This window comes from Rhipicephalus microplus, chromosome 4 (genome assembly GCF_043290135.1).
Source record: "Rhipicephalus microplus isolate Deutch F79 chromosome 4, USDA_Rmic, whole genome shotgun sequence".
In the NCBI taxonomy this organism is placed as follows: domain Eukaryota; kingdom Metazoa; phylum Arthropoda; class Arachnida; order Ixodida; family Ixodidae; genus Rhipicephalus; species Rhipicephalus microplus.
In genome coordinates this window covers 224,617,479-224,637,594 of record NC_134703.1, presented here as the reverse complement: position 1 = coordinate 224,637,594, position 20,116 = coordinate 224,617,479, and the positions used below count along the sequence as shown (strand labels likewise).

The window sequence follows — 20,116 nt, the reverse complement described above, 5'->3', positions numbered from 1 at the left end:
ATAAACACCGTCTGGGACAGGTGGAACAGGGGAGACGCCTATGTAAGCTACTGTTCGTTGAGGGAGACGCAGGTGTTCTGTAGAACAAAGCCGACTTGGAGGGCAACTTGGAGGATCAACAACATTAGGTAGAGCGAGTTGCACTATACCGGCAGAGCAGTCTATCAAGGCCGAATGTTCAGACAAAAAGTCTTGGCCCAAAATTATGTCATTAGGGCAGTGTTCTAAAACATAAAACAGAACTGATGTGTGGTGTCCGGCGACGCTGACGCGAGCTGAGCACACACCAATTACGGCGACTTTTCCACCATCGGCCGTTCGGACCACAGGAGTTGGGCCAGGAGTAAGGACTTTCTTCAGCCGTGCTCTAAGGTCAGCGTTCATGATAGACACGTGTGCGCCAGTGTCAATGAGGGCTGTAGTAGGTACACCGTCGACGTCAACATTGATAAGGTTCTGATGTGCGGGCAAGGTCAGTAGAGGATTTTGGGATCGGGTCGGTATTGCAGCATCACCTCCAAGAGCTGCTCCCGTCAGTTTTCCGGAGGTGAACGCCGGAACGAGCTTGGGGACGGCGATCGGCGAGATGGGGGCGAGCGGGAGAAACGGCGTTGTGGCGAAGGGGAGCGGCTGGATCGGGGGCGCGAGGAATTCTCAGGCGTTAGCGGCTCTGTTTTCGGTGATGAGCGTGAATTCCAGACAGGTGGGCGATGGGGCGGAGGGTGAGGCCACGGAGCAGAGCTGGACCAAGCACGGCAGTGACGCGAAATGTGGCCTATACGACCGCAATTGAAGCATATCGGCCGGTCGTCTGGGGTGCGCCATACCGCCGGGTCGCGATAATGTGGGCTGGCAGAAAAACGTCGGTTGGGCGGGACAGTCACGGGTGGATTTGGTGTGGCGTAGTCTGGACGATGAATGGAGCAGACGTTTAAGCCGGCGTTGGCCAGTTCTTGCCTCACGACGGTCTGTATGAGAGAGACGGTGGCGTGATAGCTTTCGGAGTTGGGGGAAGCTGACACGAGTGGAGCTGCGGCTTCTATTTCCCGACGGACAATACGGACAACGTCACCGGGACTTTCCGTAGAAGGCAGGCGAGGGTCTTCGCATGTGGACGTTGCAGCCGTGTTTGGAAGCCGGGCAAACTGGTGGAGAACACGGCGGCTCTTCGCTTCTTCAAAGCGCCGGCATTCAGAAATAATGTCGTGGACCGTAGATGAATTCTTGAACACAAGAAGGTGAAAGGCGTCATCTGCTATGCCCTTAATAATATGGCCAACCTTATCGGCTTCGGACATCTGCGAGTCTACCTTGCGGCACAAAGCGAGCACGTCCTGAATGTACGTGAGGTATGATTCGGTGCACGTCTGAACTCGACGTGCGAGCTCGTTTTGGGCGGCGCGTTGACTTCCCACAGGCCTGCCAAATAGCTCCCGGAGCTTTTGCTTGCATAACTCCCAGCTAGTCAGTTCTTCCTCGTGCGTCTCGTACCAGACCTTTGCGGTACCTCTGAGATAAAAAATCACGTTGGCCAGCATGAGCGTTGGATCCCATCGCATACGTACACCCACTCGTTCGTATGACTTCAGCCAGGCTTCTACGTCAATGCCACCAGTGCCAGAAAAGGTACCTGGATCTCTCGGGGGCTCCAAGATGAGGGTTGACGGTCCAGTTGGAGAAAGCACGGACGTAGTTGGAGAAGGCACGGTAGACGGGGAAGGGTCGGCATTGTTGACTGCAGTCGCCATGGGGGAGACCACTAGGCGCCCGCTACGAAGCTCCGTTTTGCGTGAAGTGAGTACCCCGCACCTCCCACCAATGATGTTACGGGAGAATAACTTTACTTTATAAAACGAGGAATAAACTCGGTGGTGGACAAGATGGCGCCCAGTTGGCTCACAGATCTGACAACATCGTCCTCCTCTTTGTCTTCTTCGTCGTTCTCATCCTACCGTTACAATATTGAAAGAAAATGGGACATCTTTTTAAGCTGTAGAAGGAAAGCAACCTTCTGATCAATGAAACGATTAGAAGGAAGAGGGCTCAGTGGCTGGCAGAAGTATATAGAAAGCATAGAAAGGCAGCTGTAGAAGGCAACTGCGAAGTCTAGAGCAGAGGTTTATAACTACAGCTCAAGGTGCTGAGCTAGAAGGGGACGAATCTATTGAATATATAAGAACAAGGGTGACTGAAAAATTTCAACAAAGAAGTGCCTTATGCACCACAATAGACAAGGATGGATGATGTGGCGCAATGGCTCCATTTTCACAAGATTGGGAAAAGGCTGAGTAGAGGGTTCCTAGTAGTACATCAAAAGGCCCAGATGGCATTCCAATTATGCTGATGAAGACATTAGGTCCAAAATTCGAGCAGACCTTGAGAGAGGCAGTGAGCTAAACAATAATCGATGGTGAAGTCCCCGATGAATGGAAACTTAGCAGGATGAGCATGATCTATAAAGGAAAGGGGGACAAACTGACGTAAACAACTGCCGTCTTATAACAGTAACATCAGTGGTCTACAGGCTGGCCATGCAGATTATAAAGGAAAGACTGCAGGCATGGATATTGGATGAGGGGGTGCTGGGGAAACTGCAGAATGAGTTTCGGAAACACAGGAGGTTGGAAGACAGTCTGTTCTCACTGACGCAGTGCATCGAAATAGCAAAAAAGGAACACAGGCCCCTGTGGCTAGCATTTTTGGATATCAAGGGAGCGTACGATTGCTTGGTTCAAGAGGATTTGTGGGGAATACTGGACACAGTAGGTGTGGAAGATGGAGTCAATAATCTTTTAAAGGATATCTATAAAAGTAGTAAGGTAGGTGTAAAGTGAGAAAAACAGGTATCTTAGCCCACAGAGGTAAAACGGGGGCTTAGGCAGGGGTGTCCTCTGTCACAATTGTTATTCATGATGTACCTTCAAAGATTAGTGGCCAAATTAGAGGGAAGTGGACTTGGCTTCAATCTCTCTTTCGACAAGCAAGGAAAACTCATTGAACAGGCACTACCAGCATTGATGTACTCAGATTATATAGTGCTAATAGCTGACAACAAGGAAGATTTGCAGAGATTGATGGACATCTGCGGCAATGAAGGAGATAGGTTAGACTTCAGAGTAAGAAAAAATCAGCAGTCATGATTTTTAATGATAATGAAGGTAGAGAGCTTAGGATACAGGATGTCACGCTAAAGATAACAGATAAATGCAAATATCTGGGCTTATGGATAAGCAATGGGACCGAGTACCTAAGGGAACACGAAATATATGTAACGACTAAAGTTAACAGGAATTCAGCAGTGATGAAAAATAGGGCACTGTGGAATTACAATAGGTATGATGTTGTGAGAGGAATATGGAAAGGGGTGGGTCATGGTTCCTGATCTGATGTTCGGCAATGCGGTCTTGTGCATGAGATGAGAAGTTCAAGCAAGATTAGAAATTAAGCATCGTGGAATAGATAAGTTTCCTTTAGGAGCTCACTGGAATACACCAAATCAGGGAGTACAAGGTGATATAGGATGGACATCATTTGAGGGCAGGGAAGCTAGCAGCAAGATAAAATTTGAGAAGCGATTGAGAGAAAGGGGGGAGAAGCATGGGGCTAGGAATGTTTTCAGCTACTTATACATGAAGAATGTCTATACAAAATGAAGGAAACGAATCAGAAAATTGACGGGTAAATACTTAGAAAACAGCAGGGGACCAAACCAAAAAGAACTATCGGTTAAGAAAAAGGTGAAGGAAACGGAGACTGAAATGTGGAGAATGGGCATGATTAAAAATTCCGCACTAGAGATCTATCGAACCTTTTAAGCAGGAAATTGCCCAGGAAAGGATCTATGATAATACTTGGCGTAGTTCTCTACTGTTTGAGGCCACGACGGGAGTATTGCGAAATAAGACATATCGGGCCAAATACGGAGGGTAGACATCATATGCTGTGCATGTGGAGAGGAGGAAAAAACTGCCGAACACTTGGTAATGTTCTGTAAAGGGCTTAACCCTGTAGTTCAGGATGATGGCGCAGAGTTTTTCAAAGCACAGGTGTTTAGGCACAGAGAGGGCAAAATAGACTTTAGGTGGGTAGAATTAACTGGAAGAGGTTATCTGATTGGTGGCTAAAGTCAAGGCACAAGTGAAAATTAAACCCTTCACTGCAAAGTACCAGTCCTCAACTTCGCTATTTAAAGAAAAAAAAAAAAGATAAGTCTAGTTGGTTCACCAAGTATTACTGCTAGGTGGCGTTAGCCGCCGCCCGATCTAAAGGGTACAGCCAAATCAATTCATCCATTCATCCATCCATGCGCGGCATTGTATATAATAAAGGAGTTCCTTCTTGGCTACCGATTGCTGCGTATTTCTTGTCAGCACGGCACTTCAGTGCCGTGCCCTGTGTTTTCTTTGTGGCGCGTCCGCCGCACGATACATTTCGATGACGAGGATCTTCAATTCACGTGCATCAGATGTCAAGGTGGGCATCCAGTAGTCTTCCTAGTTCCTAGTGCTGTTGACTCAGCACCTGTGCAAACTGTCCCACCGGTACTGTATTTTCTGCTTGATTCCTACTTTTCTACACTTTCCGTGCCAGTACAGTCGCGAGGTCTAACGACATGGGCGTCTCTCGAAACTGCCGTCTCGACGCTCTTTTTGGCAAGCATGAACGGGGCTATTCTTCCCCCTCTGTGTGTATGACGCAGCCCTTGTTTGCTCAATGAAATATTTGACCCTCTTCCAGACGCGGCATGTCTGCGCACCCACTTTAAACCCCTGCATCAGGGCCCAGACCAGTCAGCAGTAGAATTCATTCAGGATGTACAACAAGTAGCCAAGCTTTGTGAATTCGGCACGGCGGGAGATATCCTCGCTTTTGTCCAGATTATCTCTGGCATCGCATCGCCGCACATACAAAGCATTTTTTTCAAGATGGGCAAGGATTGTCTGTACACAAGGCGCTCGACGTAGCGAGGGAGGAGGAGGTTGTCGACCGCGCGTTGCTACAGTTATCGAAACCACAAGTCGATGAAGTGTCGTCGCGTCCGATTCAAGATGGCGGCTCAGCTCACCGAGCTATTCAAGATTGCAGGTCAAAGGGTGCCGACCTCCCCAAGCTTCGTGTCAAGATGGCGCCGGTGGGACTTCTCCTTCGGGCACTTTCTCGCCCTCTGCTGCTGCGGACACCTCTCCAGCTTCGCCGCTGGCTCGCGCGGGTGCCTGTTACCACTGCGGTTCGACGTGGCATTGGGCCAACTCCACCGCTTGCCCTGCTAGGAGCCGGACGTGTTCGCGGTGCGGACGTCGTGAACATTTCGCGCGGGTCTGCCACACTACTGCGGAGTCGACCGGTCATCAAGCACGTCGATTGTGACCAATACAGTTACTGTCCTGCAAGTGGACAAAACGGTTACCACTACTGGACTTCATCTTCCCGTACAGATCAATGGATCCACCTTCAAGATGCTCATCGACACTGGGGCAGCTGTGTCATTACTCAACGTCGAAGATTATAAAAAAAACTTTTCGCATATCAAGTTGCTATCTTCGCACCACGTTCTACAGAACTACTCAGAGCAAGCCATAAATGATCATGGCTATTTCGAGGCAACAGTCTTGTACAATGGCAACTGCGCCACGATTCCCTTCTACGCCACAGACAAAGGCACCTTGCTTCTGGGATTAGATGCCATCCGAGCTCTGAAAATGATCATCAGAGGCGAGACCCTCACTTGTTTTCTCGTCGACTCGTCAGCAGTTCCGGCGAATGCGCCACCGGCGTATCTCCATCTGTTTTCGTCGGACATCGGCACCGTCCGGAATTACGTTCACCATGTCAAGCGTTGACCTGGTGTGCAGCCAGTGGCAGCCAAACTGCCTCGTCTTCCCTTTTTGATGAGGCAACAAGTTGCCTAAGAGCTGTAACGACTAGAGTCAACTGGCATTATTGAGGGAGTGGATGCTTCAGACTGGATGTCTCTCTTGGTCGTCGTCCGCAAGAAGGACAACTCCATGCAATTGTGCGTCGATCTCCGTTAGCTGAACAAGACCATTGTGGTGGACGGGCTCCATCCACCTCACATCGAGGAACTCTTACAAGAGTTAACAGGTGCTAAAATTTTTTGTAAACTTGATCTTGCATTCTCATACCGCCAGGTTGAGTTGGTGAAGGAGTGTCGTGACCTTACTTCTTTTGTAACGCATCAAGGGCTTTACAGATTTCGCAGAGTGTGCTTCGGGCTGGCATCTGTGCCAACTATTTTCCAAAAAATGATGAGCGATGTACTGAAGGGCTGCCCAGGTGTCTTTTACTTAGACGACATTTTAGTTTGGGGCTGTAATCGGGAAGAGCATGTTGTGCACTTCAAATGTGTCTTGTCTAAAATAAATTCCTGTGGCATGAAGCTTAATGACAAGTGTGTATTTACTGCTAATGAAATTGCATTCTGAGGTCATAACATAAGTGCTCGTGGGTAATCGCCGGTTGAGTTTAAGGTTGCTGTCATTTTTGATGCCCCTGTTTTTACTGATGTTAAAGCACTCCAATCCTTCGTGGGGTTACTTGGATATTATGTAAAGTTTTTACCGCATCATGCTGATGTTGTTGAGCCTCTGCGCTGCATGCTCCGGCAAGGTCAGAGTTTTAACTCGTCTGCTGAGGCCAATGCCAGTTTCAACCAGGTTAAAGAACTACTTGCTAACCGCCCAGTCATAAATATTTTTGGTAACAATTTTCCAGTTGTGGTTACCACCGATGCATCCAATGTCGGCATCAGAGCAGTGCTTCAATAACAGAGAGGAGATCAGCTGCTAACTGTTGCTTTTGCATCTAGAACATTGTCCCCGGCGGAATGCCGGTATTTAGCAGGGGAGCGCAAAGCTCTTGCTTGTTTGTTTGCTATAGGAAAATGGCATGTGTATCTTTGGGATCGGCATTTTACATTACGGACTGACCACCAGGCTTCAACTACTTTGCTGTCAGCTGGCGCGAGGGGGTGACACTCCTTGCGAATTTCTCGATGGTGCGCACGGCTGTTATATTGAAACTTTTCTGTACAATATTGCAAAGGTGCCGATAAGGTCTTAGCGGACACATCATCTTGGCTGCCAGTCCAGCTTCCGCCAGCACAAGCGCCGAAAGAAGAAATAATTTATTTGGTTGCTGCATGCTTAAATAAGGATGAGTTACAGGCAGCTACTGCTAATGATGGTACCTTCGAGCAGCTTATTCAATACATCTCAGGGTTGGCCTCCCAAGAAGCATTTGACTTCAGTACTTGTACCTTACTTTGCAGTGAGAGACGAACTGTTTTATGCCGATGGGCTCATTTTCTGCGAGGAACGTATTACAGTTCCAGAAACTTGCAGGGCGCAAATAATTCAGTTAGCCCATGAGAATCATTCAGGCATAATTCGTACAAAGCAGCTGCTTCATGACAGACATTGGTGGCCGTACCTTGACAAACAAGTAGAAAGTGCGGTTCGGAACTGTTACATCTGTCAGGCTGCCGACAAATCGGCGAAACCTGTCTTTGCACCCCTACAACCAGTTTTTTTTCCTGAGAAACCATTAGAGAAGTTATGCATGGACATTATTGGTCCCCTTTCAAATGTTCCCTTAAATTGTCGCTTTGCAGTCACTTTGATTGACTATAACTCCAAATGGCCTGAAGTTGGTTTAGTTCGAGATGTTACGTCTGATGCAGTCATCTGCCATGTAGGTTTTCCAACATGCTTAGTAACGGCCCCCAGTTCAAGTCTCGTCAGTTTTGAACTTTTTTTTCCGAACGAGCTATTCAACACCTCTGTTCTTCCAACTATTATCCTCAAGCCAATGGGCAGGTTGAGCGGTTCAACAGGGTCCTGAAAGAGTACATTCAACTAGCCCAACTAGGAAAACATCCTCCAAAGAAGGCGATTACGGAGTACTTGGGTACTTACCATATTTCTGCTCAGGCAACTACAGGATTGTCTCCTGCGATGTTGCTTCATAAGCGTCAATCTCGCACAGCGGTTGAAATAACCGATCTGCCGTTGCCTTCTACTTTTTAGTCATTTTCAAACGATAACTTAAAGATGCGAGTTTTTAATAGACAGGAGTACATGAAGAACTATGTGGATCAGAAGTGAGAAGCCAAACCCTCCAGTCATCAGGTTGGCCAAAGAGTCAAAGTATGTGTTCCTGGGAAAAAACACAACTATAAAAGTCTGTTTACCGTCATGTCGACAGTGGGATTCCAGGCATTTAAGCTCAGTGGTGGATCAGTTTGGAATGCTTCTAAACTTGTAATCATCTATTCTGAACGGGAACCACCTTCATGCTTGCACTCTACAATACCTTTGCAAAACCAGTCACAATACTCTGCCTCGGTTCCACGATCGGTTTCTATCCCTCTTTCTGCAGCATCATCATCTTTCCCTGGCGGAAATGGTATTCAGGCAGCAGTTTCAAATCCGGCTGTGGTGCCCAGTCACCATAGTTTTATCGTGCACCGAGCACGCTACAGAATCTTGGACTCATCTCAGGCTACATATTACTTGACCGACGAGCCCAGTCCCCATGCCAGTATCCTTCCTAACACTAATGGACATGCTTCCGAACCTTCAGGTTGCCATGTTTCCCGTCAGGGTTCTCCGTCCCCAGCTGAAACTGAGGGACGCTTAAGCGAGTCGTTGGACTCCAGTTATTCCTGTATGCTCTCAGCTGTGCCTGAGCAGCGCTTAAGCGAGTCAGCAGGTTCATCCTCACATATCGAACTTGCTGCTCCGCAAGGGAGCACTTCAGGACGCAATGAGCTTTGGCGTTCTAAGCATTCGCGTTTTGGTTTCAGTTTCCTTTAAAGTATTTTTGCCCTCAGCGGGTGCTACCCTGTGTATATGTGCGCAGCATTGTATATAATAAAGGAGTTCCTGCTTGGCTACAGGCTGCTGCGTACTTCTCGTCGGCCAGTGCTTCAGCGCCGTGTCTTGTGTTCTATGTGCGGTAAATCCGCCGCACGATACTACAAAAATAGTATAATTCTCTTTAAGGCCCATCCGGCCTTCAGCAAGCAGCCACTGCAAGAAAGGTGGCTGCACTCCGTTCTTTAGTGACATTTTTCTATTGCTCCGACATAAGAATCGGAGAGCGTGCAAACTTATTTATTTATTTATTTATGACATACTGCAGGCCCAGGTAAGGGCCCAAGCAGGAGGGGCATGGGAAGTACAAATTATAATAACCAGAGGGAAACAACATTCTAAGTATGGAACGGGAAAAGAAACAATACAAAAGTTGGCATAAAAACTAAGCATATGCAAAGCAAATACAAGGCAAGAACAAAAAGGCATACACAAGGCATACACAAAGCATAAAAAACTTAACATCTTAACTGAGAAATAGCATCAATATTGGACAGCTGTTCACAAGGCAAGTTGTTCCAGTCTGATATTGTACGTGGAAAAAATGAATACTTAAATACGTTAGTTTTAGTGCTATAAGGCGTTAGGGATTCAGCGTGGCGATGCCTTGTCCGGCGTGCTTCGAGCGGAGTTATGAAAGGCTGCGGGTTAAGGGATAAACGGTTATTTTTCAGCAAGAACATAAATTTTAGTCTGAGAATTTTACGCCGTAGTTGTAATGTTGGAATGCTATTAGTTAGCATTAGGGTTGATGGGGAATCAGTTGAACGGCATTTGGAGAAAATGAATCTTATTGCTTTACGTTGTATCATTTCTAATGCGTCAGTGTTACGTTTGGTGTAAGGGTCCCACACAGTACATGCATATTCTAATTTGGGACGGATTAACGAGTAATAAGCTGTTAGACGAGTGTTGTGGGGAGCCTGTTTTAATTTATGCCTCAAAAAGCAGAGCTTACGGAAAGACGACTTGCAGATGTTAGAGATATGCGTATTCCAGGATAAATTGTTAGTAATAGTAACACCTAAGTACTTATATCGATTAACTTCAATTAGGGCTTTGGAAGCGATATTATATGGAAAGGATAACTTTTTAACCTTTTTGGTGATTTTCATATAGACAGACTTTTCTACATTTAATTCCATATTCCATTTTTCACACCAAGATACGATATTTTGAAGGTTAGAATTAAGTGCAGTTTGGTCGTCACTGCAAGTTATTTCATTGAACACCACACAATCATCGGCGAATAATCTGATTTGAACAGGCTCTGTAATTGTGTCAGTGATGTCATTAATGTAAATTAAAAATAACAAAGGTCCTAAAATGCTGCCCTGTGGGACTCCCGAAGTTACCGGAAGTTCACCCGAAAACTTATCATCGATAACAACAAATTGCTTACGGTTAGTCAGGTAGGCAGAAATCCAATTAATTAAATATGCTGGCAAGTTAATCATTTCGAGTTTTTTTATAAGGTTACAGTGCGAAACAAGGTCAAACGCTTTCCTAAAATCTAAAAAAACTACATCAATTTGCCCAGATTTGTCAAGGACAGACGCAAAATTATGAACGATAGAAGTCAGTTGGGTAACCGTAGAAAAGCCTTTACGAAAGCCATGCTGGTAGTTAGAGAGAATATTTCTATCAGAAAGGAATTTGTTAATCTCGTTTGCTATGATATGTTCAAGCAGCTTGCACGAAGAGGATGTTAGTGAAATCGGACGATAGTTAGTTAAAAGTGTTGCATCTCCTTTCTTAGGCACAGGTACGACACGTGCTTTCAACCAATCGCTAGGAAGAACTGCAGAAGATAACGATGCATGAAAAATGACAACTAGAAAATGGGACCACTTTTCTGCATATCTGCGCAGAAAAGCATTTGGTAAAGCATCCGGACCAGGTGATGACTTAGTTTTCAGATTGAGCAACATAGAAACTACCCCTGGTTGCGATACTATATCGGGTGGTATAATGTGAGGCATATGTTTTATTAACGGCAGATCATAAGAACGGGAAAAAACACTATGAAAAAATTTGTTGAAATGATCAGCAATGCTTTGCTTCTCGACGACTAGGGATCCCTCGTGTACAATTTGGTCAACTGACCTTGTTTTTTCTTTTAAGTACCTCCAAAACTTTTCCGGGGCATTTCGCATAAAACCTGGCAGCGTATGGTGGAAGTACCTTTCTTTTGCGTTTTTCACTATTTCATTTAATTTAGGTTGAATATTTAGAATAGTATCACGAGAAGCGCCTTGTCGTCTTAAGCGTTTAATCTTTCTTTTCAGTTGTAGCGCTTCTCGCGTCATCCAGGGATTTTTCTTTGCTATTTTCTTTGTTTTCTCAGGAATAAAATTATTAATACAGTACATGCATATGTTTATAAACTTTTTCCAAAGACTGATAACATCGTCACCATGAAAACTGTTGAGACTAAAATCAAGGAAGTCCAACACACTCTCGTCTCTGGCGCGCGAGAAATCTTTAACAGTCACCCTTTTACATGGATTGATGCTACAAGACTGTATTGGACAGGAAAAATACACCATGTGGTGATCAGATATACCTGGTTCAACCGATACAGAAAAATCACTGATTGTTTGACTGACAAAGACAAGATCAAGTACCGTAGCTGACGTACCATGAACACGTGTCGGTTGATTGACAACCTGCCTCAAGTTGTGGTACAACATGATATTACTTATATAATTAGAATTTGTATTTAAATCGGGACCAGGGTATTCATTCACCCAATCTATTTCAGGCAGGTTGAAATCTCCAACAAGAAAAATTTTGTCATGAGAAAATGAAGACATGTGTTCACAGAGGTCATGTAAGAACTGAGGGGATGAATTGGGAGGGCGGTACAAGCCAAACACCAACAATGAAATATTCCAGCATGTAACCTTTAAAGTAACGCATTCAATATTTTCTGGCTGACGTAAAAGCACGACTGGGATATCGTCTTTGACCAAAATAGTTACTCCTCCTCCTCTAGTATTCCTGTCACGACGAAAAGCCCGATAAGAAGGGGGGAAAACAACCGTATCGTCAATAGCTTATTGAGAGTGCGCACATTCACAAAAAATCTGAGTCTTGCGTCAGTGTTTCCTTTGTTGCTTTACATGATGAAGAGTAAAGCTATCTCGGTCCTCTATGACGGGTGTGCTATGGTTTATGTGGCCTGGGTTCTTGTTGATTGGGTCCCTTTTGCCTTGTTTTTCCTTCCCTTTTGCACTCTCTTGCTTTTTATTCTGTCCTTTATATAGCCTGAGTCTTTGAATAAAGCTTTAGTTGATAGTCTGCGCTTGTCTGTCCTTTTCTCTCCTGTAGTGTTTTCGTTCATTTTTCGCGCAGGTACATTATGGATCATTATCAAATCCTCCTACTTACCATTCTTCTGATCGTCAGCAAAGCAGGCGTAAAGCTCATTTTCTCGAACTCCCCATAAGCGTTGCCGCCTCTGCAAGAAAGTGAACACTGACAACCTCAAGGAGCATGCCTGCCTCAAGAAACACAGGACGAAATACGTGAAGTGCATTGGCAATGCAGTGTACAGCATTCTGTTGTCATGTGGCCTCACCGATAACGAACAGACCGTAGGCCGTTTGAACAAACGCCTGAGAAAACACACCAACAATCTCAGGAATTCACCAAGCAGCACCTTAGCAGCTCATAGTTCCTCGTGTAGCTGCGCCCGGCTCTTTTATACTTGCAATATGGTATCACGATATCATCACAGGATTGAGCCTGAAATCAATGAGGCTTTCCATATTAAAAAGAAAGGAAACATGTGCATCAGTGAGCCCTCACTCTCCCTCCTAGAAAAAGATATGTTTTTGAGCTGTACTTGGGACATTTGAATTCATGGCAGATTTATCTTGCTTTTCATCTTTATGTGCACGTGATGATTATAGTATTGTGTTTTTTTTCAGCTATGTATTTCCCAATCTAATAAACTTATACACAGTTGTTCATCAGCGTTTGTGTTGTGTGGTCATTTCTTCTTCATCCCATTTTTGCACTGTTTGCCGTCATTTTATGTGAAAGATGACTTTTAAGGTATTTTATTTCATCTTTACGCAAGTTGATGGACAGTTGGGGTATGCTTGTGCTGCCAACATTATTGATATGCTGTGACTCGATTATCAGGTGCATTTCTTCAATCCTCTGCTGGTACAAAACTGCGCATTCATCGAACATTGGCATCCACTTATGTTCTCGACATTGTGAAGCAAGATTATAAGGGGAGCCTCCGTTTAGCGATCTTTTGTGTTCCAATAATCTCTGGTTAATGCAGTGTCCTGTCTGTCGAGCATTAAAAAGACCTTATAAACACTTATTTGGCAATCAGTGAATTTGTTCATGTGTTTTATGAAACAAGTATTGGTACCATGGAAACTATGGTACCAATACTTGTTTCTGTAGATTACTAGGAAACGAACATCGTTGCACAGTTTGACCATACAAAAATTTCTCCAAAACTTACTTGCATTGCTTTAAAATAGATCTTGGATGGTGCAAAGCTACTTTGAAAGTCCTCTTTTACTGCTTCAAGGCAGCTCCAAGCAGCATTATTACTGCCCCCCTATGCTCCTCCAGAAGACTGACTCCCGCTTACGTCCCTGCATAAGTTCATAATGTTGACTGAGAGTTTTAAGTGCCGCTCCGCTCCAAGCAGCATCATTACTGCCCCGCTAAGCTGCTCCAGAACACTGACACCCGCTTCCGCCCCTGCATAGGTTCATAATGTTGACTGAGAGTTTTTGAGTGCCGCTCATTGGAGCCCAACTTCTTTTGAACTTCACTGTTGCTTTTGGAACTGCACATTTTTGCAATCTTGTGCAGTTGAGACACGGATACCTTATGGACGCCCTGAGACAGACATGTACGAAGAACCAGCCACTCGGCCACCACTTGCAAATGATGGACGGCGCCCTTTGGGTAAGTCTTTACATGCTTCATTAACGCTGTCATGAAACATTGTCTGGAAATTTGGGACATTATGTATTTGGAATCCATTTATTAATATGCTTTGACTTGTTTCAATTTCTGGGTTTTTTTAATCGCTACAAAAGCTAAATTTCAATTTCATAATTCACTTCTATTAACTCTATTACTTACACCATCTGAGCCAATTAAAAAATTGAGTCATTGACGAAATATGGCAAAGTAAAAATGGCAAACTGAGCTTGTTTGTTTAACAGATCTGAAGTTTAAGGTGCGAATATGACAAAGATGAGAATAAGGTACACACACACAGAGCAGCACTTCAAACAAAGATTTATTTTGAAATAGCACAGAACATATTTATACACCACAAGCGCCATTACCAGGCCTCAATGCGCAGTCACATTCAAGTAGCATAACTCTTTTTGCGTTAATAAATGGAGGCTACACTGACTCATAGATCACCTGATTCGATTATTTTCTTGGCCTGAATGATTTGTCGTACTGATTCATCAGGGTTTCGGGCAACTAGCACGCTTGCGCTAAAGTAAAGAACACAATGACAATCTTGGCAGTGTACCGCGAAGTGGCCTTTTCAGGCCATTTTTGACGTTGTTATTATGCTGTCTTAGCCTGTCATTCAAGCATTGCTCGGTCTGGCCTGCGTAAGGTCTACCACATGACAAAGGGATCTCGTACACCACGCCTATCTGACAGCTTCAAACTTCTTCTTATGGTTCACAATGTAGGCAGGAGCTCTCCTGAGAAAAACATTGGTCATCTTGCAGAGCCAGGAAACTTTCCAGGCTCTGTAAAGTTCGGGCATAAGCATCTGATGCCTTGAAAGTTCGGGCATAAGCATCTGATGAGCTCGCACCACGCACCCTAGCCGCGTTCGTGGAATGGCCAGCATGACTCTCCTTCTTTCTTTTTGGGGAAGTCTCTTGGTTCTGTTTCCACTTAGCTTTTCACTCTAGAGGTATGCGGGAGGTATCTTCACAATAACTGAAGATCGGACAGTGCCTGCTCAAGGTATATTTGGCTGAAGTGAGCCGGGCCGGGCAGGGGGCCATATTTAAGAACACCGGGCCGAACTTGCTGAGCCGAGCACGGCGTTTTCGGGCCGGGCTCGGGCCACAAAAATTCTCTAATCACTAGCAATGAATCACTAGCAACAGTGCTCTAATCACTAGAAATGGATCGTGAATGAAAACCACAGCATTGTAGAGGCATATGTGTGGCCAGCGTCCAAGCATAACTACATTCTGCTGCAACTGCTGCAAGCACAAATGTAGTTGCATTGATGCGATCATGGGCGATCACCAAAGTAAGCGCGCATTCAACACTCGCTGACTCAAAGCTATATTGCTGGCCGGAACGTTGTGGACAAAGCTTCCATATACGTAATCACAGATAGCAGCAACACAGTTTTGCAGCCTCGTACATGGTCTGCAAGTACAGATCAAAAACTAAACTACTGTTCTGTTGCGCACGAAACCGTGGTTGCTATGATTATGATCTCCGATAGCAAGTAAGTTTTTAAGGTACACAGCAAACATAGTAGAAGTCATTAAAGTAGACCTGTACGAATAGCGAACTTTTGGGTGTGAAGCGATTTTGAATACTGAAGTGGGAGTGTGAATCGAATAGAATATTTTTTTAATATTTGTCCAATTTTTTTTTATATTTAGCAGCAAAACTGCAAGGAAAAAAAATTCAGAGAAGATTCCTGAGCATATTTTTATGAGATATAGCTACATGAAAGTGCTTCTTTGCTCTAGGTTTACGAAGTGTTGGCAGGGTGGTATTTTATAGTTGTCTTGTCAAGAATGAGGCGACAGAGAGGTCGCATTGTATTAGAACAGGATTCAGAACAACCAAAGTGTTGCCAACGACACTTCACACATGAAAGGCAAAAATGCTATTTGCTCAGCCTCTCCTCCAGTTTCAGGTTCTGTGGAAGCCTAACTGATGTGGCAGAACAATACCCTTGATTTACCTTCAGTTAGGAGTTCCAAGTCTGCCTGGTAGACATCAACATACTAGAACATCTGAAATTCTTCAATGCTAAAAATTTTGTAGTACGATTTCATGGACTTTCTGCCTAAAGTTCAGGTTCAAAACAACAATAGTGGAGGCCCCACCTCTTTCAAATCTATCATTCCCGTATAGAAACCACCACTTTCTTGAGTCAATACATTTGCAACCATAGCAGAGCTTGAAAGTAGCTTTGCCGCAATATTGAAATGTGTTGAGGTAAAGTGTTCAAAAAATTTGAAGGGGCCACTTTTAATAAATTTTTTTTAAAAAGTTCGACTGTTGCGAAGCATGAGAAGCAGCTTTGCCGCAGTATGAGAATGTAATAAGGCGAAGCATAGTAAAAATTTCAAGGGGTCATTTTTAAAAGTGTGTTGACTGCATTTGTTTTTGGGAAGTTCGAATAGTAAAAATTATAGTGTGAATCAAATTGAAATAGCAAACACTATTTAAAAATATTTAAATATTTACAAATCTTTATGTTAAAGTCATTAAAACAGTACAAAGTGTTTCTGCTCTACTGTTGTTCGCTAATGCCTGTGGTAATGTTGAGCTTCAATATTTACTCTTCAGTTGGCCTTTGGCATGCTCATTTCAGGATGTCGGTGCCATGTTGTTCATTTTTTTTCTTCTTGTCTATGTCTAGTGTTGTGCTGTAACTATGTTCCAGATGAATTCCCACAGCTTTGCTCAACTTACCGTTTTGCTGCAAATCAGTAGTCTCGCCCTTTTTCAAGGCAAGTGAAACTGAGATACTGCTTGTCAAAGCTGCTTTTATCACATTCAACTACAGCAAATTTTTCACTCGGTGATGGATGTTACAAAAAAAGGGCAAGTTATGGAGAATCGAAATGTGATTCTGCTGCAGGTTGTATGCCATATTAATGGTTTGAATGTAAACATTTTGAGAGAGATCTGACTGGGGACATCAGTAGTTTATACAGGGTTTGCACAGCCCTTTAAAATCCTGCAATATTCTTGTTATTGGCTATGTAAGTTGAAGAGCTCTTGAAACTTGTCGATTGTGTAATCCTTGTTAGCAACTAATATCAATTGGAAATGAGTCCAATTTCAACGCATCACTCAGTCAAGCTACGGTTTCTAAATCTCGCTTGTCTACTATCTCTGCACTGTCTCGAGCTAGGTCATTTCCGTGATGTGGAAGAGGTGCAGGTAATGCTACGATCCATCGAAACAGGTGCTATAATACCCACGCAGGCAGAATGTTGCGCTCCCGCATGGAATAGTACCTAATTTCCATTCTGTTCCCGCAATAACTGCAACTGGTACGTGCAAGACACGTTCCCAGCCACGACTGGGCAAAACATGAGATGCACGTCATGTCTTGCCTAAGTCTGCTAGTTGTCCAGGATGGTGTAGTGGCTAAGGTACTCGTCTGCTGACCCGCAGGTTGCGGGATCGAATCCCGGCTGCGGCGGCTGCATTTCCAATGGAGGCGGAAATGTTGTAGGCTCGTGTGCTCAGATTTGGGTGCACGTTAAAGAACCCCAGGTGGTCAAAATTTCCGGAGCCCTCCACTACGGCGTCTCTCATAATCATAAGGTGGTTTTGGAACGTTAAACCCTACATATCAATCAATTACTGGCAGAGCTCTCGTATACTATCTTCTAACGAGTCATCTGTGAAGCCATGAATTCCCAACCAATGGTGGGCTGCTTAACATTCCACTGTTGAAAGAACTGAAGTCATCAGTGTGCCAAGCCAGGCATAGATAAGCTTTACACATGGAAGAACAAAATAAGCAAGCTGTGGCACAGTAAGTAACTTTGAAAAGAAAAGAGCCTGAGCTCGAGCTACAGGGCATGCGAAAGAGGAAGACAAAGCTCCAGAAAACTTTGAATGGCTCGCTGAAGTCAGTGGATCGCTTTTTGAAAGATGCCGAAGCCAGAAATGTCTTGTCAAGGCCAATGATTTTTGTCAAACAGCTAAAGAAAAACAAAAGAGGCCGAGATAGCTGCTCTTGAAAAAAAAAATAGTATGAAAGTGCAGTTCCTTTTTTTAATTCATGTGCAAAAATAAATTACGTTAACACTCTTTGAATTTTTCTTATTGGCAGCCTTAAAATTCTTGAAAAGCCCTTGAACTTTCAGTCAAATATTGTGTGAAAACCCTGTTACTAGAAATTATGCCCCTTGTATACGTGCAATCCAAGCCCTAAAAAGGAGTAGCTGATGAAACGAACGCGCCGAGGCCGAGGCTGGGCCAACACAAACATTTATTCCCATAGCGTGGGTTAATGTAGCGTGCGAGAGGGATTACGGGGAAGGGAAGGAGAAGAAGCAGTGGTGATAAAGGCTGCTTCGGCTGGCGTGACGTCACGGATACATCATTCCGCTGCCCCCCTATGCCCCCCTATGGTGAGTAATGGTCTGGGGGTTCGGGTTGCCGACCCGAGCGACGCAACGCCGGAATTGAGGGGCTCCTGGCGATCCCGCTCCTTGTTGGCGCTCGCCTCGGTGTTCCTCCTGCTAGGGCCCCTGGGCGCCGAATGGTTTCCCCCTCCGGACCATCGGCATTCACCAGGCGGGCTCTGTGTCGATGTGATGCTGGCTGGAGTCCACAGCTCGCCTCGCACGAAGTTCCTCACCCAGACTAGCTCCCTGGGCTGCCCCCCATCGAGGGGGAAACGGTAAACTGGTGAGGGCGGAATGGGCACTGCGTTGTCCAGCCTGGAGCGAAGATCGTAGCCCATTAGAAGTTGCGCTGGTGTCCGGCCCCCGGCCTGAGGCGTCCTGTTGTGCCTGTGCAAAATCCTAGCCAAGCGGGTTTTCAGTGACCCTTGTACATTCTTCTTCAATGAATACTTCACAGTACGAACAGCCCGCTCCGCGAGCCCATTGGACTGGGGGTGATACGGTGCTATTCGGAGATGTGCTGTATTAATCAGCTTCGTGAAGGTGTTAAATTCCCAACTTGTAAACTGTGGGCCATTATCGGATACCAGCGTCCGGGACAACCCGAATGTACTGGACGAGGTGCGCAGAGCCTCTATGGTGGTGTGTGTGGTGGAACTCTTCATGGGCATCGCTTCTATCCACTTACTATGTGAATCCACCACAATCAGTAGCATGTGACCATCGATTGGCCCCGCAAAATCGATATTGCCATGAACGAAATAACAGAGAGCCACGAATTGACATCTTGCTTGCTCCCAAGCGAGGAAGCAAAGTCCTCTTCTTTCTCTACTTTCAAGCGATTTCTCGCTACAGTTATGGCTCATACCCATTACCTGTGACATTATTCCCTCTCCTCAAAAAGCATTGTCTCGATGCTGGTGATGAGCGTTGAAAAAAAATGAGAAAGACAAGCCGCTACCACGGAATCTAACAACTGCGTCGTAAGGAAAAAAAATAGGCTGGTATCATGGAAGTATTCAATAAGGAAAGGAGTTAAAACACAAGACAATCAAAAAGAAACAAAAGTGGCAAGAAGTAGTTATTGCATGGTAAGTCAGTCCACGTTCGATTGCTGACGCAAGAAATATGGCTTGAGCCTTGACACATCCACCACATCGCTTTGTGGAAACCGACGGGAACGTCTTGAGGTGCCCTCAGGGAGAACTTCGTATGTAACGTCACTGAGTCGGCGTAGAACTTTGTGTGGGCCGAAGTAGTGCCGCAGCAACTTTTCAGAGTGACCACGCTGTCGAATAGGTGTCGACACCCAAACTTCATCGCCGGGTTAAAAGGTAATCTCTCAGTGTGTAAGGTTGTAGCGACGTGCGTCGGTAGTTTGGCGAGCCTGAATACGGCATTGGGTGAGTTGACGGGCCTCCTCGGCGCGTTGAACGAACAAGGCAGCGTCCGCGTTGAACGTGCCTAGGTTGTTGGGTAGGAGCATTGCATCGAGCATTGTAGTAACCTCTCGGCCATGAACTAAGTGGAATGGGGTGAAACCTGTACTCTCTTGGACTGCTGTTTTGTAAGCCAAAGTTACGTAAGAAAGTATATTTTCCCAGTTCTTGTGATCAACGGCCACATACATTGACAGCATATCTGCAATGGTCTTGTTCAACTGTTCAGTGAGTCCGTTTGTTTGGGGGTGATAACCCGTGGTTTTCCGATGTTCTGTACCACTTAGGCTTAGCACTTCTTGAAGCATCTCTGCGGTGAATGCTGTCCCACGATCACAGCTGGCGCTCCGTGACGAAGTACAATGCTGGTGATGAAAAACTGGGCGATTTCGGCTGCGGTAGCTTTAGGCAGGGCCTTTAT

The 20,116-nt window shown here is 45.1% G+C and overlaps 1 protein-coding gene across 1 annotated transcript in view; it reads left to right on the top strand.

The window, feature by feature from the left end:
* The window catches only part of pyd (zonula occludens-like protein polychaetoid), a gene marked incomplete at its 5' end in the record, with an annotated part of 754,603 nt that overhangs the window by 569,756 nt on the left and 164,731 nt on the right, over positions 1-20,116 (top strand). The window contains one exon of the mRNA XM_075893243.1: positions 13,743-13,838. Coding sequence (XP_075749358.1) covers positions 13,743-13,838 — 96 coding nt within the window. The remainder of the gene's footprint in view (positions 1-13,742; positions 13,839-20,116) is intronic.